Source organism: Polyodon spathula, chromosome 1, assembly GCF_017654505.1.
Source record: "Polyodon spathula isolate WHYD16114869_AA chromosome 1, ASM1765450v1, whole genome shotgun sequence".
NCBI classification, from domain to species: domain Eukaryota; kingdom Metazoa; phylum Chordata; class Actinopteri; order Acipenseriformes; family Polyodontidae; genus Polyodon; species Polyodon spathula.
The window spans coordinates 16537213-16560015 of record NC_054534.1 but is presented as its reverse complement, the minus strand read 5'-3'; the positions used below and the strand labels follow the sequence as shown (position 1 = coordinate 16560015).

The window sequence follows — 22803 nt, the reverse complement described above, 5'->3', positions numbered from 1 at the left end:
CAGAAATAAAATTTTCAACTGGGGTTCATTATCCAGCTGGAGCTCCTGATTGTTTGAGTTCCGAGGAATGTTCCATTATTCAAGAGCTATTGCACTTGAAGTCAAGCTTGTAAATCTTATTGTCAATATAAACGTTCACACATCTGGAATTCCTTTTCGGCTGCTAAAATTGAGGTTCTAGGAAGAGACATTTGTAATGTGCGATAGTTAAGTAATCACTATTTTAGTTATATGTAACATTTTAGCATGTGTACAACCAAACACATTATGCTGTTATTGAATACAGGAGACCCACAAACTAGAATTTAAAGTAAAATTAATTGCAAAACAAGCAACCTTCCCATAATACATTTGCCATATGTCTGGTCATATAAGGCTTACTATAAACTGTCATTGCAGCATTCTGAATAAATAAAATGCCTCAAACCCCCAATTATACTGCAATTGGCATACATTCCTCCATACATCAGAAGACCTAGAACAGAACATGTCAGCAAATAAACCGAGTGACAGTCAAGGTCCCAGAACTACTGCCGCAGAGCCAATTACTAATAACTTTAGAAGTCACTGTAAAGTTGATGTTGCTGCAAAATGCAAGCGAGCAATGCAGATAATACTTCTAGATCACACATTCAAGAGAAGCATTGCAAAGACATGATTTCTAGGTGTTATTGTGAGCCTCAAGAGTGGAGCTCTGGCAAATACTAGAAATTAGATGCATCAGCTCAAACTACTTAAATTGTCAACCATACTTTCTTCCCTGTAATAGTTCCCAGACTTTGCAGTGCCAGCTGTTCGGAGGGGGCTCAGAGTACTTCCATTTCTATAGATGGCTAGCATGGAAAATAGCATGCTTCCAGTCCCCATTTGCCTGTTTTAGCCGATTACCGGACATGTACCATCCCACATTGACGACCTCAGATGCCAACACTGACGAGAGTGCTGGCTGATGGAGAAAATACTTAACAGTTTTGAATTGGGGTAAAGTGTTAAATGACATGAAAAGTGTTGTCAGTCAGAACAGAATAATAAGATTCTGCTGCTGCTGCTGGTAGCTTAAGGGGACCCCAAGACTGCCTCCCCATTTTGTTTTGACCACCAGCCATCAGTTTCAGCCATATTTGGCAAGGCAGCAAATCTGACAACCAGTTAGGCATTACACAAGGAACCATCTTAAAAGAACTGTGTGTCATTCTAAAGAACAGACGTGGGCCCTCAGGTTTCCTGAAGGACTAACAAGTGGTCTTGTTTATTTGTTTGGGGTACCCCTTTTACAACACAAAATGAATAGGGAAAAGGCAAATCACAAAGCAGTAAGAAAAACTGTACTGCAGATTGTCACAAGACTTGTCTCACCACAGGAAGACTGCTTTTTGTACATTAAAATATGTGTTTTACCAAAGAGGATTCCAGAATTTTCTGGGAACCCATTGAGCAACCTTTCAGGCCTCCTAGGGGTACCCAAAGCCCATTGAGAACCACTTGAACAATGTAAACAACGTGCAGACTTGTCACTTCGAATCCATTTAATACGAAACGCACAAAGTGGTCTACACCCGAGCCTTCTGGCAAGTGTTTCTTGTCCAACCCTGAAATACTTAAGTAATTTATAAATGACTTTCTGCATTTTTATGGGAAGAGTTTAAATATTGGCAAGCTCAAAATCTGAACACTAATATGTGTACTTTATACAGATTTAATATCTGTACATTTTGATTTACTGCATTAAAAAGCTGATACCAGACAACCTTTGATATTTAGACACTGGCACGACATTATGTTCATAATCAACTGTATGTATCCTTGTGCCAAACAATTACAGAGGGAGAAATGCTTACAATATCAAAAATTGTTATCAGTCTGTCGATAAGATCAAAAGGTAACCTATTAAAAGATAAAGATTGTTAGGTTTTATGAATTTATGCTTTGCGTCCCATTATTCAAGAGTGGGGTCACTAATAGATAGAAAACTCCCCTGCTCCAATCCATTTTTGGAGCTATGAAAGTAATCCTCTTGCAGTCGCGCGTTAATGTTGCTGTGATGTAATGCTCGCGCTAACCAGATTGAACTGGACTGTTTACTTCTCATAGGCGCTTCAGACTGAACTTTACACAATAACAACTACACTCCCGAGTCATACACAAGGGGAGCTGTGGGACCCCGCGTCGGTTTTAACCAAAAACAACTCCAAATATGTCAAAAAAAAAAAAAAAAAAAAAAAAACTACTTCCCGTACGCAGCCTGTATGCATTAAATTGCACTTGCTGTCCACGTTGTAGTCTTTGTTAAATACTAAAACGAAATGCTGAACCGCCAACAAAAAAAATTAAAAGCTGCTCATATGACACTTCCTAATCATGACGTTAAGAGAATTGTATCTATATTTTCAGTTTTTATGTTAGTACATTATTGTTTAATAATAATTTGTCTACGCTGTGTTATAGTGTGAACAAATTCCTGTGTCAAAGTATGGGCACATTTGTGTAATACTGTTAGGTTAAATTTTGTAGTAAGTGATACCTACTAGATATACTAGCGGTACAGATACAATTGGAAATATATTAATACAAGGAAACGCTGACAAAGACGACGAAATGTAAATATAGTACTGTGAATTTGTCAAAGTATGCAAAACTATACAATGTGAACACAGTAAACTATCCGTGCTAGAAACTGGCTAAAAGCACAGAACTTACAAACTGGGTCATCCATTTTCATACTCCGTCGCAAACGGATGCTTGATGGAACTGTTTTGTCAATTAATTCCTCAATACTCTGTAAACAAAACAAAAACGTTACTTTGTTTTCACAATGCGGGGTTTACAAAAATGCAGGCATTGAACCCAAATAATGCTCTATCACGTTACATTCACGACCAGGCTATGCAAAACTATAATAAATAAAGTGATTTTGAGAATATCCATGTCCAAACGTATACAAATCTCCTTCACAGACATTTTCTGTTTTTGTTTTTCAGATTATAAGTCTCTGAACATTATTTGTTATTTTAAACTGAAATGGATTTGTGCAACAAACTTCCAATGTAATGCATTTCCAAAAATAACATAACTGGCATTTTATTTATTTATTTATAATTTTTACCTCGAGACCCAAAGTGCCGAGCATTTCTCGTTTTTCTTTGTCGCCTGGTCCAATGTGTCTTTCGGAGAAATCATCATGTCGGGGTAGTATTTTATCAATCTGTCTTGAAGTTGTGGAAACAGCGCAGCCTCTTATTCCATTTACACTGATATACCTGATATTCTGAAAATTGTTTACCCCATTTTTTGCTTGCCATCTCCCCATTAAAACACGTCCTCTGCAGCACAGCTTCATGCTACAGGACTGCATGCCAACAGCCCTGGACAGCAAACCCCAAGACTTTGAACACTTTTGCATTGTACCAGTTAAAACGTATTTTAAAATATATACCCAGGAATCCCAAAGTGCTTATTTTTAGTATGTTACCGCTCATGTGTCGCAAAACTCTGAAGCCTTCTCCACAACTTTAGAAAAGCTGGCAGACAATACGCCGCCTCCTGATGAAACCAACCAATCGATTCAGCAAAGCTCAATGACGCAAGGACAAGCCCCCGTTACTGCTTTAAAGTTCTACTCCCTGCGCATAACTTTCAAGAACTTGTCTGTGTCATGTTTTTATTAGACAAAATAAATAAATGAATAAATAAATAAATAATAAATAAATAAATAAAAATAGATTATTTAATTTACCAGACCACAGATGCATTTACACATAATCTAGCTAATAAACAAATCACGGGTGTTGCATTTTATTACAAGGAAAAGGCTGATCAGATCTGTCAGTTTAATGAACTAGCGGATCACTGCGTACTACACCCGCAGTAAGTTTGAAAACGTACGACGTGTTCATACAAACAGACGGAAGGACAGGTGCCTCCATAACTACATGATGTTCATATTAAGGTTGTATTATCATCTTCACTACGAGCAAGGGATAATACAAGGATTTAAAACAAGCACTACTTTTTTGTACACGTAGTACTGGTGTAGTGTCAGAAAGTGGTACATCATCAAAATATGATCTAGTACAGAAACTTGATCCATGTAATGTCAGACATTGTACGATGTCAGATTTTGGTACAGAAGCAATCAATTGCGATCTGATGAGTGTTTTGCTTTTGGCAAAAAGAGGAACATTCGAAAGAGAAGTAGGAACACAGATTTTCTAGATTTTGTTTCTGGAAACTTGAGATGCCACCCGGGTATTTACATTTTGTAAGATTCAGTCATATTTTTTTAGATGTTGTCCTCCATGATGTAAAACAACTTCATTTGTTGGAAAAAGTTGATAAGAAAATACAGTTTTACAGTAGCTACGTTTTTTTTTTTTTTTTTTTTAATTTTTATCCTGGCATTTGTTTTAATTGTCAGATTTTTCCACCCTCCTGTATACAAATCTATAGTTATAAAGTCTGTAGGAAAACTTAAAGCAAATGTCAAAGTTAGTTATAGCCATTTGCAAACGTAAACTGAAAGCAGATAACCAATTTTACTTTTAATAGTAATAAGAAAAAAACAATTCACGACGAATGACAGTCACCGCATACAAGTTAGGAAAATTACAAAACCTAATGTATTGCTTATGATAAATAATCCCCTACTATTTGTTAAATTACATTAAAAATAATGTAAAATACTAGAAAATATGATATATTTAAATTGACGTAAAAGACTGAAAACAAAGCATAGCATATCCGATTTTGAATGGGTGTTTCCCTGCTTTCTTAACAGAAGTTGTCATCTGTGAACAAGCGCAGTGCCTATGCATACCACTTTTTAACATATACCAAAAAAATAACACTACACCAGTACATGTAGTTTACTATGAGTATATCCAAAGACAAAGATAAAGGGGCAGTGTCCACTTAGCTCCCAGATTTACGCACTCAGTTAACATTTTTCAGTTGTGTCTAGAATCTGGTGTGCTCCAGCGCATGACTAGTTGGTATGGTCTGGGCTTGAAAGAACCAGTACACACCTGCAATTCAGTGCAATGCCATAATGACTGTGATATGAAGGGCAATAAATTCCCCAAATCCAATTGTTAGTCCTGTCTAGAAAAAGTTAATATTTTGTGAAATTAGATATGTACAGCTAAGTTATTTAGCCTTTTTCACAGAAAAATAAGTAAAACATAATATGCAATTTATTTACATGTTATCAGTTATTTCTATGTGAATGTGAATGTGAGCTCCCATGCGCATTCAGTAATTTATTGACATACACATATTGGGCATCATTTCAAAATATATACTTTTTAAAAAATCTCAAGTTGATAGAACCAAATATAATTAATATTATAGCTGCTGTTAATGCTAATAGTGGTACACTTGCTATCTATACCAAATGCACTGGGCTTTGCTGTATGGAAAAGACGGAATGGAAACTCAAAAGACACTAAAAAAATGTGATGGCTTAAATATTGTCAGTTTAATTTAGGAAGTTTCTAAACATAAAGGACATTATTCTGGAGTTTTTGGTTTTTTGTATGTCAAGCCTTCAGCTCACATGTACTTTCACACACCTTTCTGCTATCTAGGAACAAACTGTTCACTAATCAACGTATGTCGAAACATGATTTGTCAACACTATGGGACCGCTTGATATATTTTACAACTTTCTAGATTGCTGCACCACAGAAGCCATTAGCATGCAGTGGTATTATAGCAAATACAAATGCAGCCCTGACTTCTAACAATGAGCTATATTCACAAAACTTTAAGGATAGTTTTTAGGACTGTTTTTTAAGCCCACTTATGTTTAATTGAATAAAGTTTACAGTGCCCATCTTTTTTTTGAAAGCGGGATAAACATTTATTGTAAGTTTTCAAATAAATGTTCAACCGCTGTTAATGCTTATAAAGTCCCTAAAAACATTCCTCAAAACATTCCTTAAGATTTTGTGAACAGAAGCATAATATTCCTAAAGCCAGTGGATACGCTCAGTAAGTGATCAAGTAACAGCCATGCTGGGACTAAAACTTACATACTGCTAGTGCGCAATACATATTGCTGTATGCTATTTTGAGCATATTTTAAAGTGTTAATTCTAGTCAAATTCCACCTTTTTACAAAACTGAAAGAAAACAGCAACTGGCCTCAATTATATTTTTTAATTTTGTTGTAAAATAAACATTTTGTTCCAATTTAAAGACGCAAGGTAGTGTTCAAACGAAGGTTAAGTATTAATTATGGTGTTCCAGTTAGGGGAGGCTTTTTTTCCAAATAAAGTATTTACAGTGTTTTTTTTCAGTCAGCAAAAGTAAATCACAAATGACGCTTATCCCATGACCAAACATACAAAGTCAGCTAAACAAAATGGTAGCTAGTAGTTAATTTCTTACAAAATGCAGGAATGTGCTGCCCTCTTGTGGTACTGTTGAAAGGTCATATATTGATCTTTTAGCAGGATTTTATTAAATATACTGTGTGTGTGTGTGTGTGTGTATATATATATATATATATATATATATATATGTGTGTGTGTGTGTGTGTGTGTGTGTGTGTGTGTAACACTACTTTACAACAAGTATTGGGATTGAAAGACTAGTATAGCAGGACGTTTGTTGATGTCTTTAGTACGCTCACGTACTTACAAAATATGTTGATACCTCTGAATGGAAAATAGTCTCTTCTTAAAATTGATGCAAAAATTGAAAGAGCAACCTGTTCTGCAGAGTGACTGGTAGAGCTATAATTTTCTAGAAATGCAGAATGACTATGAGGCCATTGATTGCCCATTGTATGACCGCTTGATCACGAGATACCTTATTATATGTGAATAGTTTATCCAATCTTTAAAAACATGCAAATCTGTTCCATAAGTGCATACACATTTTTTGTTTACAGAACAACTTTAGCCTAGAAAAGATTCAGCAGTGGTGGAAGGCCCTGTTAGATGGTTTGAAATGTGTGAATAAACAAACAGGTAGCTTGACAAACATTTGCTTTACACACAGCTTTTTGTGTGAACTGCAAAGGGAATGGGTTAGTTGTGATAATGAAATACTGCAGCGTAAATAGAAGTAATGCTATAGAATACTGTACGACTGTATATACTGGTAATATACATTTGTTGACATTGCACTACCGTCTTGTGCCTATTGTGTCCTGCAAGTTTTACATTTCTATGATTAATAAGGAACTGAACTGGTTTCACAATCTCAATCTCAACACTACTGGTCTTCACTTTGTATCCTTTAAGAGAGGTAACCAAGGTTTTAATATCCATTTCCCCTTCTTGGCACTAGCAATATTTGCAATAGTCCCCCTTTTATTCAGTGGATGATCTTGTTTCTTTGCTTGCATTTTACAATTTGAAATAGGTGAAGATTTCAAGGACAATGCTACTGATGAAAAGTTGCTGTTCCTTCCAGGTACTTAATCACTTCTTGTGATGTAGGACTCCAACCGTCTAGAAGCAAACCACGTGGCTTACAGCAAAGGAACCAGCATGCAGCAGTTTAACTATATCAATGTACTTAAGATATTGAGATCCCACTATAACAACAAGGCATGTAACATGAGATCAGGGCTGTCCAATAGGTCTACAGTATGGCTTTATTGATTGAAGGATGGTTATTCTGTAGTTTTTGGTCTGGATAATAGATTGGAAATGGAAGTGTTTAGCAGAGAAGGAGAGGAGGGAGCGGTAGAGGTCTAGGGCAGCAGGGAGTTTGGTTCTCTTCTTGCTGAGCGAAGCACAGAGGAGAGCCAGGGTTGGGGAGTCGAGGGAGAAGATGTTAAAATAAATTGTAAAATAATTAACATAAGAACAAAACTGGATAAATTAACACAAAAAGTCAGAAATCAAATGATTGTGGGACATTGTAGCTTTAAGTTAGTAATAAAAAGTGGAAAACAACCTGAGTTATTTGTATTTTTAATTTGTATTTAGCACAGAAACACATGAATAAAGCTGCCACTAAGCAGGTGCATCCTATTAAAAAAAAACAAAAACAAACAAAACATAAAAAAAGGACAAGAAATGACAATACCACTTTTCATCTGTTGAATACAGCATGCAGCAATTCATAAAGAATGCTATCACTATGAATGTATCAAATCATCCAAGAAAATCGTTATTATATATCTCCTAGGAAATCCCATTCCTTAAAATATAAACTCTTAACTTAAGCAGACTAAGATCTTCATTTAGCACACACACTTGCAATCCAGCAGTTTGTCTTGTTTTTGGTTTGGATGAACATGATTCTAATAACCAGACACAAACGTCTACTCCAATCCCTGTATCTTTATAGTACTGATATCAATCTACCATTACACAAACTAAAGATAAATAAAGATATTTTAGGAACTTTTAGAGAGAGTTTAAAGACTAAAGACAATGTAGACATTTTTCTTCTTTTAAACCTGAACGTAAAAACCCATTAAACATAGATTACTACACCCATTTAAATAACTAAGGGTTCATGTTAATGATCTAAACAGTAATCAAAATACCACCACCCTAGAACTGTAATGCATGGTGTTAGTAAATTACCTTGAGGGAAAAAATACAATTGGATTTAGATTTGGCTGCTGTTTTAACTTGTTAAAATACCCTCTCTGATCCCTTAACATTTATTTTGTAAAATCAACAGTATTCAAGAAACTATTCCTTTCCATTTAAAGTGAATTGCAGTAGCGGTAACTGTGATGCAAGACATCCACAATCTTCTTCAATGATATGTTCATTACTTAAATGACAAACAAAAATGTTTCCTCCATACTTGTTTTTTAACCAAAAAATAAAATAAAAAAACAAAACCGGTATCATTATAATCTAAAAACAAGACATCATAAAACATAAAAGCACAAAAGGCAATAAGCACTCGGGTCACAAACTGTCAATGATCATTATTATTATTTTCTTCATTCTTCATCAGATGAGTCGCCATCAATGGTGTAAGCCATAAAGAGTACATCTGGCCTTTGGGGGACGAGGGAATGGCCTGGTTTCACAATCTCAAAGCCCAGAAAGCTGAAGGTCCGAAGTAGTGTTGCTACACACATACATATGAAAACATACATTTCATTAAGGTCAACTGGTTATTTACACACTTTGTCTGTTACTTTTGGTTCTTAAAGGGAGATGGTATTACCTTTTTTTGTTTGACTCTTGTAGTTTAAAATATGAAATACAGATGTTTCAAACAACACTACTACCCTAGTACCCAGTGACCTGGTGATGCAGTTCAAATGAAGTCATCAACAACTAGACTGTGGCCTACAAAAAGGAACCAGGATGCAACAGTTTATCTGTATTATTACGATTTAAATAAAAAAAACAAGTGAAGCACCAAAAGATTCTCAGAAAATAATTTAATATGCACCTGTAGCATGGGGTTTATCTCACTAACATACTCGATACGGGATGTAGCCGGTATAATGACCTGTCCATATTGCAGGGAATCTACCAATCTGTATCAAACAAGACAGGAAAACAGGTACTGCATCTGTTTACTCACACACCTCTTCTGCATCTACTCACCTCGAGCATCTGTGTTCTTGTAAAAACAAACAAAAACATTGATCACGTTCAGGTATTCTTCAGCATACTCCAGGAGAGCTGCAAAACTGGGGATAAAAAAAAAGCTCGTTATTCATTCTGCAATAAACCCAGTGCTGTTAGTTACGTATTCTCATTACAACCTGAATGTTCAGATGCTTTTGATACAACTATAAAAATATAATTATTTGATTCCACTTTTTAAATAAAATTCAAAGCCAATAACCACAGTTGACTATCTATCTGCATTCAGCCCTTTCATCCAACAGATGTTATAAACCTTACAGGAAATAAACAGTTGAGATCTCTGTATAGCCCTTCTCCCCGAAACACAAAACAATCACAAGCATAAGAGATTATCCCTTTTTACTGGCAGACTAACTGACAAAAAGGCAAAGCTCACACTATAGCTGGTTGTGCTGCACGTAACCCTATTGATAGACAATACTCTGAAAACATCCCCAGAATGAAGAGTGAATATTAACAGTGGACGGCTCTTAAAGGCATTTGATGCAGATGAGTGCAGGCGGCGTCAGACTGGATTTAGAATGAGTCACCTTTCTTTGCTGCCTTCAGGTAACACAGCGCAGGGGATTTCAATGTACAGATTATTGTTGTTCAGCACCGCATCCCACTTGATAACCTTGGAGTCGGTTGGTCTGGTCTGGAAATGGAGTATCCTGGGCCTTCCATTCACATCAGACTCCTCGGTGACAGTCAGCTTGTTATCCTTTTTTTTTAAAAAACAAAAGGATAAGAGCGGGTGGTTCACTCATCGTTTCGAAATCACATCAAAATCAAGACAAGAAAAGAAACAGTTTGTTCTTCGGAAAAAAGATTTTTCTCCGTATGTATCCTAACCTTAGCCTGAGTGCCACTGGAAGAATTGTTACAATTAAACATAGGATGACACACAGCATGCATCATGTTTTTCAGGAATTTGTTAGTAAACTGAAAGCATATAGAAAAAAGTAGAAGCATCAGTTTTTTCAGTAGCCCTCCTCCTAAGTAAACTTGAAGTGGGGTACCAACCATGTCAGGATTTTCTTTGTTGTTAAGTATTTAAGTACTCTACTCCTCGCTAATTCAAGTTCACTCTCACTACCATATTGAACAGGGCACACATTAGGAACTATTAGCTTGCTTTAAACTGTACATCTTATCCTTTGTATACAGGATACTCAATCCCACATCCATTATAATCTAACTTATCTGATTAAACCTGATGAGAAAAGGCCATGTTCTAAATGGACAGCTGGATATTTGGGAACCTGTGCACCTTCATTTACCAGCCAAATAACGTCTTGCATTCCTTGTAAAAATGTTGTCTTTGTTTTTCTAGCAGAACATGTTGTGCTGAAGGAAACGTTTGAATTAGATCTCTGCTGAATAAATTACTGCTCTGCTTCACAGAATACAATTAAGTATGATCTATTAGAATCAGCTGTCAGCATCTGTGTATTTATACAGACAGTTTACTCAAGATCAGATCTTTAAGCAACATTCTTCCAGTGTGGCACAACAAGATATATTATCAAATTCTAATGTTTCAGAAAAGGAAACATTTACAATTAATTAAATGTGTTTTGGTCAAATGATTTATATAACATTGATTTACAAGTACTTGGTATGATGCTGTCAGAAATCAGCTGCCAGAGTAGGGCAGGAAGGTGGCTTTCCCACTAGAAAGGGGCAGATGACATATAACTAAGAGCTATACTTCGCTATAGTAAAGCACTGTAGCTTGTTGTAAAAAAGTTCCTTTCTTAAACATAAATGCTCAAATTTATAAAATTACAATATTACATTTTTCCAGCCATTTTAAAATACCTACCTGTAAATCCACATATATTCCTGAGAGAAAATAAGTAATTTGACTTGTTCCCTAAGCCTGATAAAGGGCCTATAAAGAAGCACCACCTAACCTATACTATAGCACAGTACATTTCTAAACATCTGCTTTAAAAATGCATTGTAAATCTGCATGTTCGAATATAAGGCGATACATACCGAATACAGCAGTCGAGCTGAAAGAGTGTGATCCCGCTGACCATTTCCTCGCCCACCTGGGATCTTCAGTGGTGGGAGAGGGACATCAGGAGCACCACAGAGGCCCCGAACCGCAGGTACTAGTACAGCGAACAGACAAGCTGGGGGGAATAGGGCAATGTTACCAAAATAAATACCTACACTCCCTTTTTGAGACAACACTGTATTTCAGTGCAACAGCATTGCGTTCCACTATATAAATCCACCCCACCTCCTCTCTCGCAGCACCTATCAACATTCTTTACGTTTTAAAAAAGGTTCAATTTCATTTTATAATTGAAACTGTAATTCAATGTATACGCGTTCAATGTATTTAAAATACCTAACCAAGTTTAAATTGTGTAAAACAACATACTCTTAATTAAAAACGTGTTTTGCATCTTTCAGAATAACCAATTTGGATTACAGAAACGTTCAAATCTTCCTGACTTGATAATATATAAATAGCGCTGGAACACTTAATTGGATTGATAGAATAATTGCAAATTTTGTAACAATTTTTCAAAATGCATTCCTCACAAAACAATGAAGGCACCAAAAACTCAAATATCATTACCTGAAGTTAAAATATAATACAAAATTTAAAAAAGACACCTGCCAGAGAGATTGCATGTGTTATGTAACAGATTCATTGGTTAGTCAAAAGTACCAGTATACAGTAAAGGCCAAAGCTGAAAATTGATCATACTGTTACCAAATATGTACTGAAGATCTCCATCTTATATTAATATGATAATCATGAATTTAAGAGGGGGTTCCGCGAGGTGATCATCATAATTTCATGGTTTCAGTAAATGCCGGTCTTTCAATTACTAGCTGTAAAACAGGATACAAATACTAGCTATAAAAACAGTACACTAACTAGTCTGCAGACAATGTTTGCACTTTATAAATTGGACTTTTATTACTCATGAATGTGTAACTCATTAACCAGCTGTTTGTGTAAAATGTGCATTATTTTACAAAAGACACTGTGCCTTTTATGCAAATATACCGTTAGCCATTGAAACAGCTGACGTCAAAACGGGGAGGAAGTCAAATTGGCTGGCTTTGCGCTAGCAACTACTGTGACGTAGATGCGTGAACAGGCCTTTAAAATACTGTAATAAAAGACAAAAACAAACGTATTTACAATATAAAACGAGAAGGCAGACTTCCGTCCCCACAAATATAAAACAATAGCTGCTTCAGATATTAACAAAAAAAAAAAAAAAAAAACAACAACAAAAAAAAAAAAAAAAAAAAACCAAAACGTAATAGCACGGCCTTAGTCAACACAAAAAGCATCATATTACATAATTAATATTCAGATACGATTCTTATTTGCGTATAAAACCGCTTTTATTATTTTACAATGATGTTACCTTTTAAATACGTGACAACTGTATTTTGTGTGAGGTTTCATATGGACGTACTTGTAATTTAAAACCTGTTGTATTATAAAAATACTACAAGGAAGAGTAAGTAACAGGCCACAACATGAAAACGCATAAAACTTCTCGTTCAGAACATCACATTTGAATTAAACACAAACAACCCCCTACAGAACACATTAAAATACGCATAAATCCGAGGCAGTGACTACGTGTAATGTTGTTAATTATTAAACTTATTTTCTTTTACAAAAAAAAAAAAAAAAAAAAAAAAAAAAAATCGACCCGACTCCACCACTTTTTTTCACTTACTTGTCCATCATGTCACAAATACTACTGTTACTTAAAGAAGCCATGGAGTGATGATATTGTTGTTTTCCTTCTTTCTCTCGGGCAAAGCAATGACTATTTAAGATTCGCTGGAGGTTAGATTTTACCATCCGGCCTCGGTGAGAGGACAGGCGGGCGACGGTACACTACAAGGCGACGATCGGTTTGGGAATGAAACACAACTGAATTTGTAGATCGTTCTCAAAACACTGCTGCAGTTCAGGGTGGGTGAAGCAAGCAAATAAATATCCGAGAGAGTGCAGTGAAACCCCATCACCAACAGGGGGTAGACCGGGGAATGGAAAATTACAAAATGAATTACAGAAATACGCAATTACTGACAAGATCTGCGTATGTACATATAAGCACTTTAGATGTTAAAACTTACCAAACATGCATAGGCATTTCATATTAAATTAAATATCTTTATTACGAATATGGGTAGAGATAACTGACAACAGTTGATTATTTGTATGTAAGTAACAAAATAAAATATTATGTTATTAATAGACGGTAATAATGAAATATATTCATTATTTACTTTTCTGATTTAGACATTAAATATTTAAGCAAAATAATTAGGTCTGAATGGTCTTCTTTCATGTGGCACGTTATAGTGTTTTACATTTTGTTACCATACAGAAGAAAAGCAGGTAAGGGTGTTTTTTTTTATTTTTTAATGATTGTAGTTTTCAATATTGCCACTAGGTGGCGAACAAGGCTCGTTATACTAGTAATATTTACGATACTATAACATTCATTCACATATTACCAAGAAAGGCACTAGTAACAAGAAAGCATTATAGGTATTCACTTTTTATTGACATGTTTATAAACAAAGTATGTACAAATAACAGATTACATAATTAAAAGCTCACCCTGACATACATCAACATCATTTGCAATAGATTATCATAATAACATGCCTATTTGCACAAGTGGTTACCAAGATATAGCCTTCAATAGATCAAGTGTGATTACTGTAAATATTAGGTAGAATTAAACCTGTCAATACAGTTACATGCCCTTAAATGTACAGACCCAAACCCTTCTCTATTATTCATTAAATATTTTGTATTTTAAGCCTGCCATATTTCACAAACGCTGTTAATGGCGTTGCATATTTGCATAGCCACGGATAGTTGTGATAAATGAATGGTATGTTTTCAAAGGAAACAAAAAAAAAAGTATTGATCTTTGTATCAATACAACCATCAAATACTATTGGCAAAATAAATAACATGCTTTTAAAAGTGTTAATATGCTTTATGTAAAGATAACTATTACTTATTTTGACCTCATGGGCTGTTAAATAAACATAGGACAGGCTATTTTTGCAGTGCATCATAACAATTTTGAAGCAAATTCTTACTGTCTTGGAAACAACCATGCTTGTCACCTGAAGGTGTTTACATTATGTCTACATATGCAAAGTAGCAAGCTACCACAATCTGCAGAGTGACATAGTCATACAAATATTTACATTAGTTTAACCAGCAACTTTGATATTTTTGTCTCTTGTTAAATATACATATAAAGACCAATATTACATTAATATGGATTTTATATCTTTGACGTTCATTCACTCATTTTATACCAGTATGATGTCATTCCAGTTTCTTGCCTATTTTATTATCTGAGCATAACTGAATGCCTCTCCCTGATTTCAAGGTAAGTTTTCTTCCTGTTCTAAATGCAATGATATACTGTGATGAGACTGTTTGAATTGCATATTTCTAACAGCAATACTGTTTCAGACAATAAACAAACAACTCACCTTTTTACTGTTTTCTCTTTTTTTTATGGAGTGAATGTTTTACCGCAGTGTTTACCGCCAACGGTCCAGTTTTTGTTTCAATCGGTTCTCTTTTTAAACTGTACTGTATATTATTGAACATAGACTCTAGAACAATCAGTGTGGCTAGACATTGTTTAAAATGTGTAAGTGATGTATTATTGCATTGGAAAATAATGCATGTTTAAAACAAACATTTATAGGTAACTACTAGCTGAACAAAAACCTGGTCCATTGGGAGGACCAGGGCTGAAAACCACTGTAATGTACATATACTGTAGATATAGAAGTGCATTTATTATTAACCATTGGTTTGTTTTCGATTAAAGCTGAACTGCCTTGTTAATATGATATTTTAATTTTTAAAATACATACTGTCTTTGCTATGTGTTTTCAGGTATACCCTCCTGATGCTCGGAGGGTTTCTACTAGCTGTAGTTATCATGGGACCCTATTGCCTAGTTGTGCTGATCCCTGCTTTGTCCTCTGGGCTGCTTATCCACTTTGTCAGCTCCCAGCGTCTTCACACCTAAGCTTTCCTCATACAGATGGGCTGGCAGACCCCATGGCATCTTCTCCTCCAGGACAGAGGCTATCAGCTTCAAAAGGACAACCCCACGTACAGGGGTCCTTTTTTCTTTTGTGTAACTGCCTTCCACAACTATGCATACATGTATTTGTTAATTTATGCAATGGTGACATCGAAGACTGGTATCACATGGAGTCTTTTACCAGTCACCATTGCAGAAACTCATTTCAGGAAGTCAGATAAAGAAACAATGTGCTTCCCAGTCAAGGAAGTCATTCTACATTGTATAGGGTGCTGTATGATATGAATAATTAAACTGTATAAGTTATTTTATTATAACATCATGATTCATATATTTACTTAGACTACTACTTGCAGTTTCTTTACTGAAGCTACTGCACCGTTTATGGAAAACAAAGGTGTCTGACATCCTTATGGGGTCTACCCTGGAAACAGAATTTAAAAATAAGTGTATATATATTTGCATTTTTCTTTTTTTAGGCTACTTGTTGCAGTCTCCTCCTTGATGTTGCTTACACAAAGAGTCATGTCACTGTCCTTAGACATTCATGAAGGAAAGCTGAAAACTGGAGACACAAGAACAGAGAACTGCGTCTCCTTCAGTTCACTGCTGCCTTACCTCAGCTACATGCTCTATTTTCCTGCTGTTCTTGGTGGGCCTGTGTTCTTTCAGAACCTTCAAGTCCTGTGTGAAACTCTGCAATGTAAACCCCCCCCAACAAACCCCCTGTGGACTGTGCCCAAGAAGTGTGTGCTGGTCTTTGGTTTGGAAGGAGTGAAAACAATCCTCATGATTTGCATAAATGTTCACACTGAGGACCCCATGCAGTCCAGAGATCTGGAAGGTGTTTTGTTAATCTGGTCTGTTTCTCTGTTGTACAAGATGAGCTATTACCCCTGCTGAGCCCTCAGTGAGTTGCTCAATAATGCAGCTGCTTCGGGTTTGGGGGCTTTGACAGCAAAGGGTTTCCAATCTGGATTGCCCTGTCGGACACAGATATCTGGACACTGGAGACAACTCATAAAATATCACAGTTTGCTCGAACTTGGAATAAGACCACCGCGGACTGGCTCAAAAGGCTAGTGTTTGAGAAATGCAAAGCCTATCCTTTACTGGCAACCTTTGCCTTTTCGGCCTGGAGGCACGGACTGCACCCTGGACAGATATTTGGGTTTTTATGCTAGGCTGCTACAGTAGAGGCTGATTACCGTGTCCATCATTACTTATGTGGCCTTATTTGGGATCCGGGCTGACAAGGCTGTTGTATAAAAGCATGACATGGGTACAAATGCAGTTAGTGATCGCATGCTGTATCATGACTATGGAGCTGCGAAGTCTTTCCTCTGTGCGAATGATTTGCCAGTTGTATATCAGTCTGTTTCCTCTTCTGTATTGTTTGGTGCTTGTTTTTCTATCTAGAAAACAACAGTAATTACAACGTCAAGCTGCACTGCATGCTTTACGTCACCTGAATCACGGCTGTTGTTATTTTGTCTTTGTTGACAGTATATCGCTTTGCATTTTTGAAGTTGTGTTTCAGAGCCAAGTTTAATCTACGCACTTTATTTGTCAGTTCAGGGTAGCATACAGAATATGTGCAATATTTGTTTTATTTATTTTTTAGACAATTCTTTTAAAAATACAGTTTTCCAACATTGTTTACTTGTTTGGTTTTGATGTTAGACTTTGCTTTTCGGGGCATTTGGCACAGACTTTTTAATTGATATATCTCTTCGGCACTGAGAGAAAGCAGAGAGACAGTTAGTTAGACTGGAAGGCCCTTTGGAAGGCCAAAAATGAAGTGGAGTGGAGGTTAGGGAGGAGGAGATAAACTACATTGCACGACATAGGCTACAAAGACAGGTAGTTTCAAATGTACCTGGCTATTTCCACAGAATAAAGGTTGACATGAATGTGGGATTGACCTTTTTCAATGTCTGCCTGACTTTTGGCGATGGTTGCCATGGTATTCCTGTCAATCGAATAATGATTTTTGCAAGTGTATGTAGAGTTTCCTGCTTGAAACTTCACAGAGCTTTACATTCTGAAAGGGAATCACAAGGGGTGATGCCCCATTCCTTTAAGACCCCATCACATTGTGAATGGAAGCATTCAGTTTTGTTTAACTTTGATTCTACAGTGGTTTATAGAACACACAGGTTCCACTGTAGCGACTGGCAAAGAGAATCCTAAATCAAGGTTTAGAGAAATACACTCGATTTGAAGCATTTTCTAGGGCTCAAATAAATCTAGCAGCATTGCACCTAAAGGATTTCAGAGTCATATTGGCTAAAACGGATGAAAATAAATAAATAAATCCCCTTTGGAATTACAACTGGTACCTAAACATGTCTGATTATTATTTTTAAAACATACATGTAACAACAGACAAGAAAAATAAAACTGTAAACAAAAGATCTGCTTGTTTTAAAGCTATTTAAGTAGAGAATTTACAGAACACACATGACAGATATTAAACAGGTAAGAAATTAAATATTTACGTAAAATCTTTCAGCTTCTATTGCATACACTTAGGCCTTTACCTTCCATAGAAACAGACAAACGTTACAAAAACGACCATTTTGTAGCACTAAGAAGTATCTCACAGATTTTTTTGAGGGTTTTAAAGTATTCGATGGTGTGCCAGAGGGTCTGGACAACCACGTGCAGGTATGTTCTGTATATAGAATGAACATAAGTTGTTTCTGTACAATTAAATAAGGATCTTCCTACAGGCTACAATTAAACACTGATGTATGAGCAGTACATTGTCTCCATGGCAATTGGAACATTGCCTCTAAACCGTCCTCTTTGAAAGAATATAGTATTCTGCACAATTGCATTGCATAGTTTTGATCCACAGTTTAGCAAATGCATGAAAGAGAAGTAGTTCCCTTCTTTCAGAATGACAGGGTTTTATTTATACCCCTGTTCTGGAATTCTGTTGTTTATTATAACCACTTCAGATTATGTTGTAATATGGCTTGTGTGGTTGGTTGTAACTGCTGCTGCCCCCCTGGGGGTACTCTTGAAAAGGACATCTCAATTATAACCCTGGGAGCACTGCTTTTGAATAAATAAAAACACTATTGTGTATTTTGCTTTTATATAAATGGTTTGTTGAACCCTAGGAGAAGGAATGTGGAACAGTGTAAAAGCAGAAGAGCTGAACTTGTTTCACACTGTGTACAGGTATAGTAAAGAGAACTCCACTTACAGCAGGAGACCAATACCAATCTAATATACTAAATGTGTAGAATATTAATGCACATTTTTTAAGACACTGAAACTGTTCAATTAGTTATGCTAAGGTTGTCTTTCTGCAAAGTCACTTGGCGCTTTAAGAGTTCTTACATGCAGAGAGCTGAAATTCTGGCTGGCTTCAAATTTGCAAGTGAAATAACTTAGGCTTAAAGTAGTCTATACCACAAGTAGGACAACTGGGACACCGTTCAAGAGCAGTGCAATTCACATTGTAACATTATAGTCATTGAACAGAACAAAAACTTGCACAAAAAAAGAATAATTTTTTTATTTATCCTGCACTGACACAAGAGCTTAGTGAGGGTTATACTAAAGTGTTATTGTTTTATCTTGGATCCATTTCAAAGTAACAACACACAGAATAGCTACAGTGCTCTTCATGCCAAGGCATCACAGATCGATTGCTTGAGTGATTCAGTTATGCTGGCTTTCCTGATATCAATTCGAATTGAAACACGTAAGTCGGTTATAGCAACTAAAAACATTTGCCCCAGTCAATTTGAGCTGACTCTGCAATCATCAATAGATCAGGATTCCGTGCCTCAAAGAATGGCTGGGAATTAGAAAGCCCAAGACCATTAAGTGCCATACGAGGATGTGGGCGCTGGAGTGAAAACAGCAGGTGTGAGTAAGCATTCTGGAAACAGTTGAAGCCTATTATATGAAGCCAAATCTGAAAGGCCTGAGGTTACAAAATAAGTCATACTCGTGGTTCCATGCACTGGCCTCTGGAGGCCTGGGTTTAACTCAGGTCTCAACTTGGGTGCTGTTAGTTCACATCACAATACAAACACACGGTTCAGGATGTGCATAGAGTTTTAAAAAGAGACCAAGGAGTGGATAGGGACAGAACCACTCCCTGATCCCCCAAAAGCTGAATTTGAAACAGCCATTGCCACTGCTTGCACTAACCCTGCTCTTCATCTAAAGAGAGGAATTTGGCATCCAAGCAAGCACACTGTAGAGGTTGCATTTGGTGACGAGGTTTTGTATTCACCACTAAGTTGCACCTCACAGCAGGCCAGTTTTACAAGGCATTGTTCTTGCTATGTTTCCTAGTGCACAGAAGGCTATCCTAAGCCACTTTTATAAGGCATTGTTCTTACTATGTTTCCTAGTGCACAGAAGGCTTGCAAGATCTCTTGCAAGAAAAATGGCATCCTCATATGAGGCTGTGGTGCATTTTCTTCTTCCAAATGTCCACATATAAAGACTAGAAGAGAGTTTTTTTTATCCGTTGCCATGCATGAAAATATCAACCTTTTTTAATGGGAATCAAAGGGAGTGGCTATAGGTGTCAATGAGATAAGGCCTTACCTGTAAAAGTAAAGCTGTGGGATACATCCAAATTTATAATACTTGCAAATTATGTATGAACAATTCATATATTAAAATTCATGTTTCGGGGCTCCTGAGTGGTGCATTGAGGAAAGGCGTTCCGCGTGGAGTGCTGGATGTGCCCTATAGTCTAAACATTGCCAGGGTGTCCTCGGCTCACCGCGCACCAGCCACCCCTGTGGTCTGGCTGGGCGCCTGTGGGTTTGCCTGAAAGCTGCCCAGAGCTGCGTTGTCCTCAGACACTGTAGCTCTGGGTGGCTGCACGGTGAGTCTGCAGTGTGAAAAGAAATGGGCGACTGATGGCACACGCTTCAGAGGACAGAGTGTGTTGGTCTTGGTCCCTCCCAAGTCAGAGCGGGGGTGGTATCGGTGCGCTGAGCCTAAAAAAAAATATTGGACATTACTAAATTGGGGAGAAAACAATAAAAATGATTGGCAACCACTAAATTAAAAATAAATAAATCATGTTTCAAGGATGGGTACATTCGTTTTTTTTTTAATAAGGCAGTAGATGTAACATAATGAAAGTGGATGCAGTGCTCAAGTTGTGTTGTTTTGCCAGAAGATGGCAGTATACACTTGATCAATCAGTCCATGCCAGGATAAACCATAGCTGGAGTTTATTTGACAGCACTGTGGAAAACTCTTGGATTGTATCAACCACTTTTTTTTGTAGCAACCTTGGAATAACCATGGCTAGGTGGTTGATGCAATCTAGGACAAGTTGTAAAATGATCAACACAATCCAATTGCGGCCTATCCTGGAAAGGTGTAATCAAATCCACTGCAAGGCTGTTTTAGATCGTCAGATGAGAGCAACCTTTCTTCCCAATCTTCAAACAAAAAATAAGGTCATTTTGTGGGATTTTTGTTTTAATGCTAAACAAATGTGTACACTGTTGTTTGGTTTCATAGATTAATATAAACAACGTACGTACTGGTAACTATGCATATCAGACACCCCCCTTGATTGATTATAACTACAACTGCCAGGCAGTTTTCCGGCTCCCAAGCCCCACATCAGTACCCGTCTAAGCGTGTTTAGTTCTCAATGTACCAAGTTTAAAATCAGCAACTTCAGCAGTTCCACAGAAGAAGATTTTGAAAGTTTTTTTTTCAAAAATGCACCAGGCAGCCATCTTGTTTAATGCGAGTTTCTTAAAAGTCAGTTGTATTGCTGCAGTGTCAAGGATGATGCTTGTGAAGTTTCGAGTTAGTCAAGTATAGCCGTTTGTCAACTGAGGCAGTTTTAAATTTCAGAAGTAAACGTACACCTGGAGGCCATCTTGTTTTATAAAACATAACCATTTTGACATATTTGTATTCCATTGTTACTGGGACAATAACAACCAAGTTTGGAGTTTGTTGGTCAAACAGTGTTCAAATAGTAGCAGTTTGCTGTTAAGGGCGAGTTTCGTTAAAGTTTCTGGCAGCCATTTCAACATTAAAATTTATCGCAGAAACTTCTGCATTGCAACCTTGATGCGGGTTTGGATGCTGATGATATATGCCAAGTGTCAGATCAATTGATTTCGAAATGTTTAAAAAAAAAATACGTCAAATGGCCATTTTCGTTTACGGTCAACACAATTTTTTAAAATTCAGTTGTATTGATGCAGTATCAGGGAAGATGCTTGTGGGGTTTTGAGTTAGTCAAGTAAATTGTTTGTCAATTGACACAGGTTTAAATTTCAAATGTAAACATATTAGTGGCAGCCATCTTTTTTTTATAAAACATCAACATTTTCACATATCCCGTTGTTACCGGGACAATAACTACCAATGTATCCAGCTTGTTAACTGCCAAGCAGCAGCAGTTTAAAGTTTTGGGATAGATAAATAAATAAATAAATAAATAATAATAAATAAACTTTAACAATAACAATTGTTAAATAATTATAACTCCTAAACACTCTTGTGGATTAACTTATTTTTGCTTTGTAACTCATGTTGCCATAGTTAAACAAAACAGGGAGTACAAAGACTAATTGTGCCTTAATTTAAACTGTCTGTTAAACCTTTAGTTTAACCAAAAGGGTGACACTATGTACTTTGGCTTTATGTAAATAATAACACAAGGTGCCCGGTTAAGCTCTTTCTGTGCTGGCTACATGGGCTAATTGTTTAATTATTAGTTATCCCCTGCACCTGGTGTTCATTGTAAATTAGAGCCAGGTGCAGGGTATTTAGAGGAAGCAGCCATTGTGCTCAGGGCTGCTGGTGTGTTTGGAGCCTGGTTATTGGTGAATTCAACCGTAACTAAAGATAGTGTGTAAAAGCCTTTTTTGTGTGAATGTGTTTTGGTGTTACAGGTAAACGGCTTAGCTGTCCTGTACTTGTTAGGTTCCTGTTTGTATACAGTTAGTGCTCTTGTAGAGCTAGGTGTTTGTTTCTGTTTGTTATTTTGTGTTTGGGTATTTAAAAAATAGCACGCAAGCGCTGGAAAAATAAATTTCCATGTCCTGGATCCTGTCTTAAAGGGGCAATAAACCTTGGTGAGGTGCAATCATTGTATATATGAACATCATTTAGATCTTTTATTTAACATC

At 36.5% G+C, this 22803-nt stretch overlaps 2 protein-coding genes and 1 pseudogene across 3 annotated transcripts in view; 1 reads left to right on the top strand and 2 right to left on the bottom strand.

The window, feature by feature from the left end:
* LOC121314820 (glycine dehydrogenase (decarboxylating), mitochondrial-like) overlaps positions 1–3514 on the bottom strand; it is a 35305-nt gene extending 31791 nt beyond the window's left edge. The window contains exons 1-2 of one of the 2 annotated variants that reach the window (XM_041248533.1): positions 3104–3514; positions 2698–2776 (exon numbers count right to left, since the gene is read on the bottom strand). In XM_041248533.1, the coding sequence (XP_041104467.1) occupies positions 2698–2776; positions 3104–3400 (376 nt within the window). In that variant the 5' untranslated portion in view covers positions 3401–3514. The remainder of the gene's footprint in view (positions 1–2697; positions 2777–3103) is intronic. The other variant, XM_041248525.1, reaches the window with a different exon arrangement.
* A 4395-nt stretch (positions 3515–7909) lies between these two features.
* LOC121314817 (ornithine decarboxylase antizyme 2-like) lies at positions 7910–13559 on the bottom strand. Its single transcript, XM_041248511.1, is given in 6 exon segments — positions 7910–9048; positions 9537–9622; positions 10112–10284; positions 11565–11651; positions 11653–11704; positions 13289–13559. Coding segments are annotated over 6 exon segments (657 nt in total). The 5' UTR covers positions 13417–13559; the 3' UTR covers positions 7910–8917.
* A 1865-nt stretch (positions 13560–15424) lies between these two features.
* LOC121316041 lies at positions 15425–17470 on the top strand (annotated as a pseudogene).
* Positions 17471–22803: the final 5333 nt, after the last annotated feature.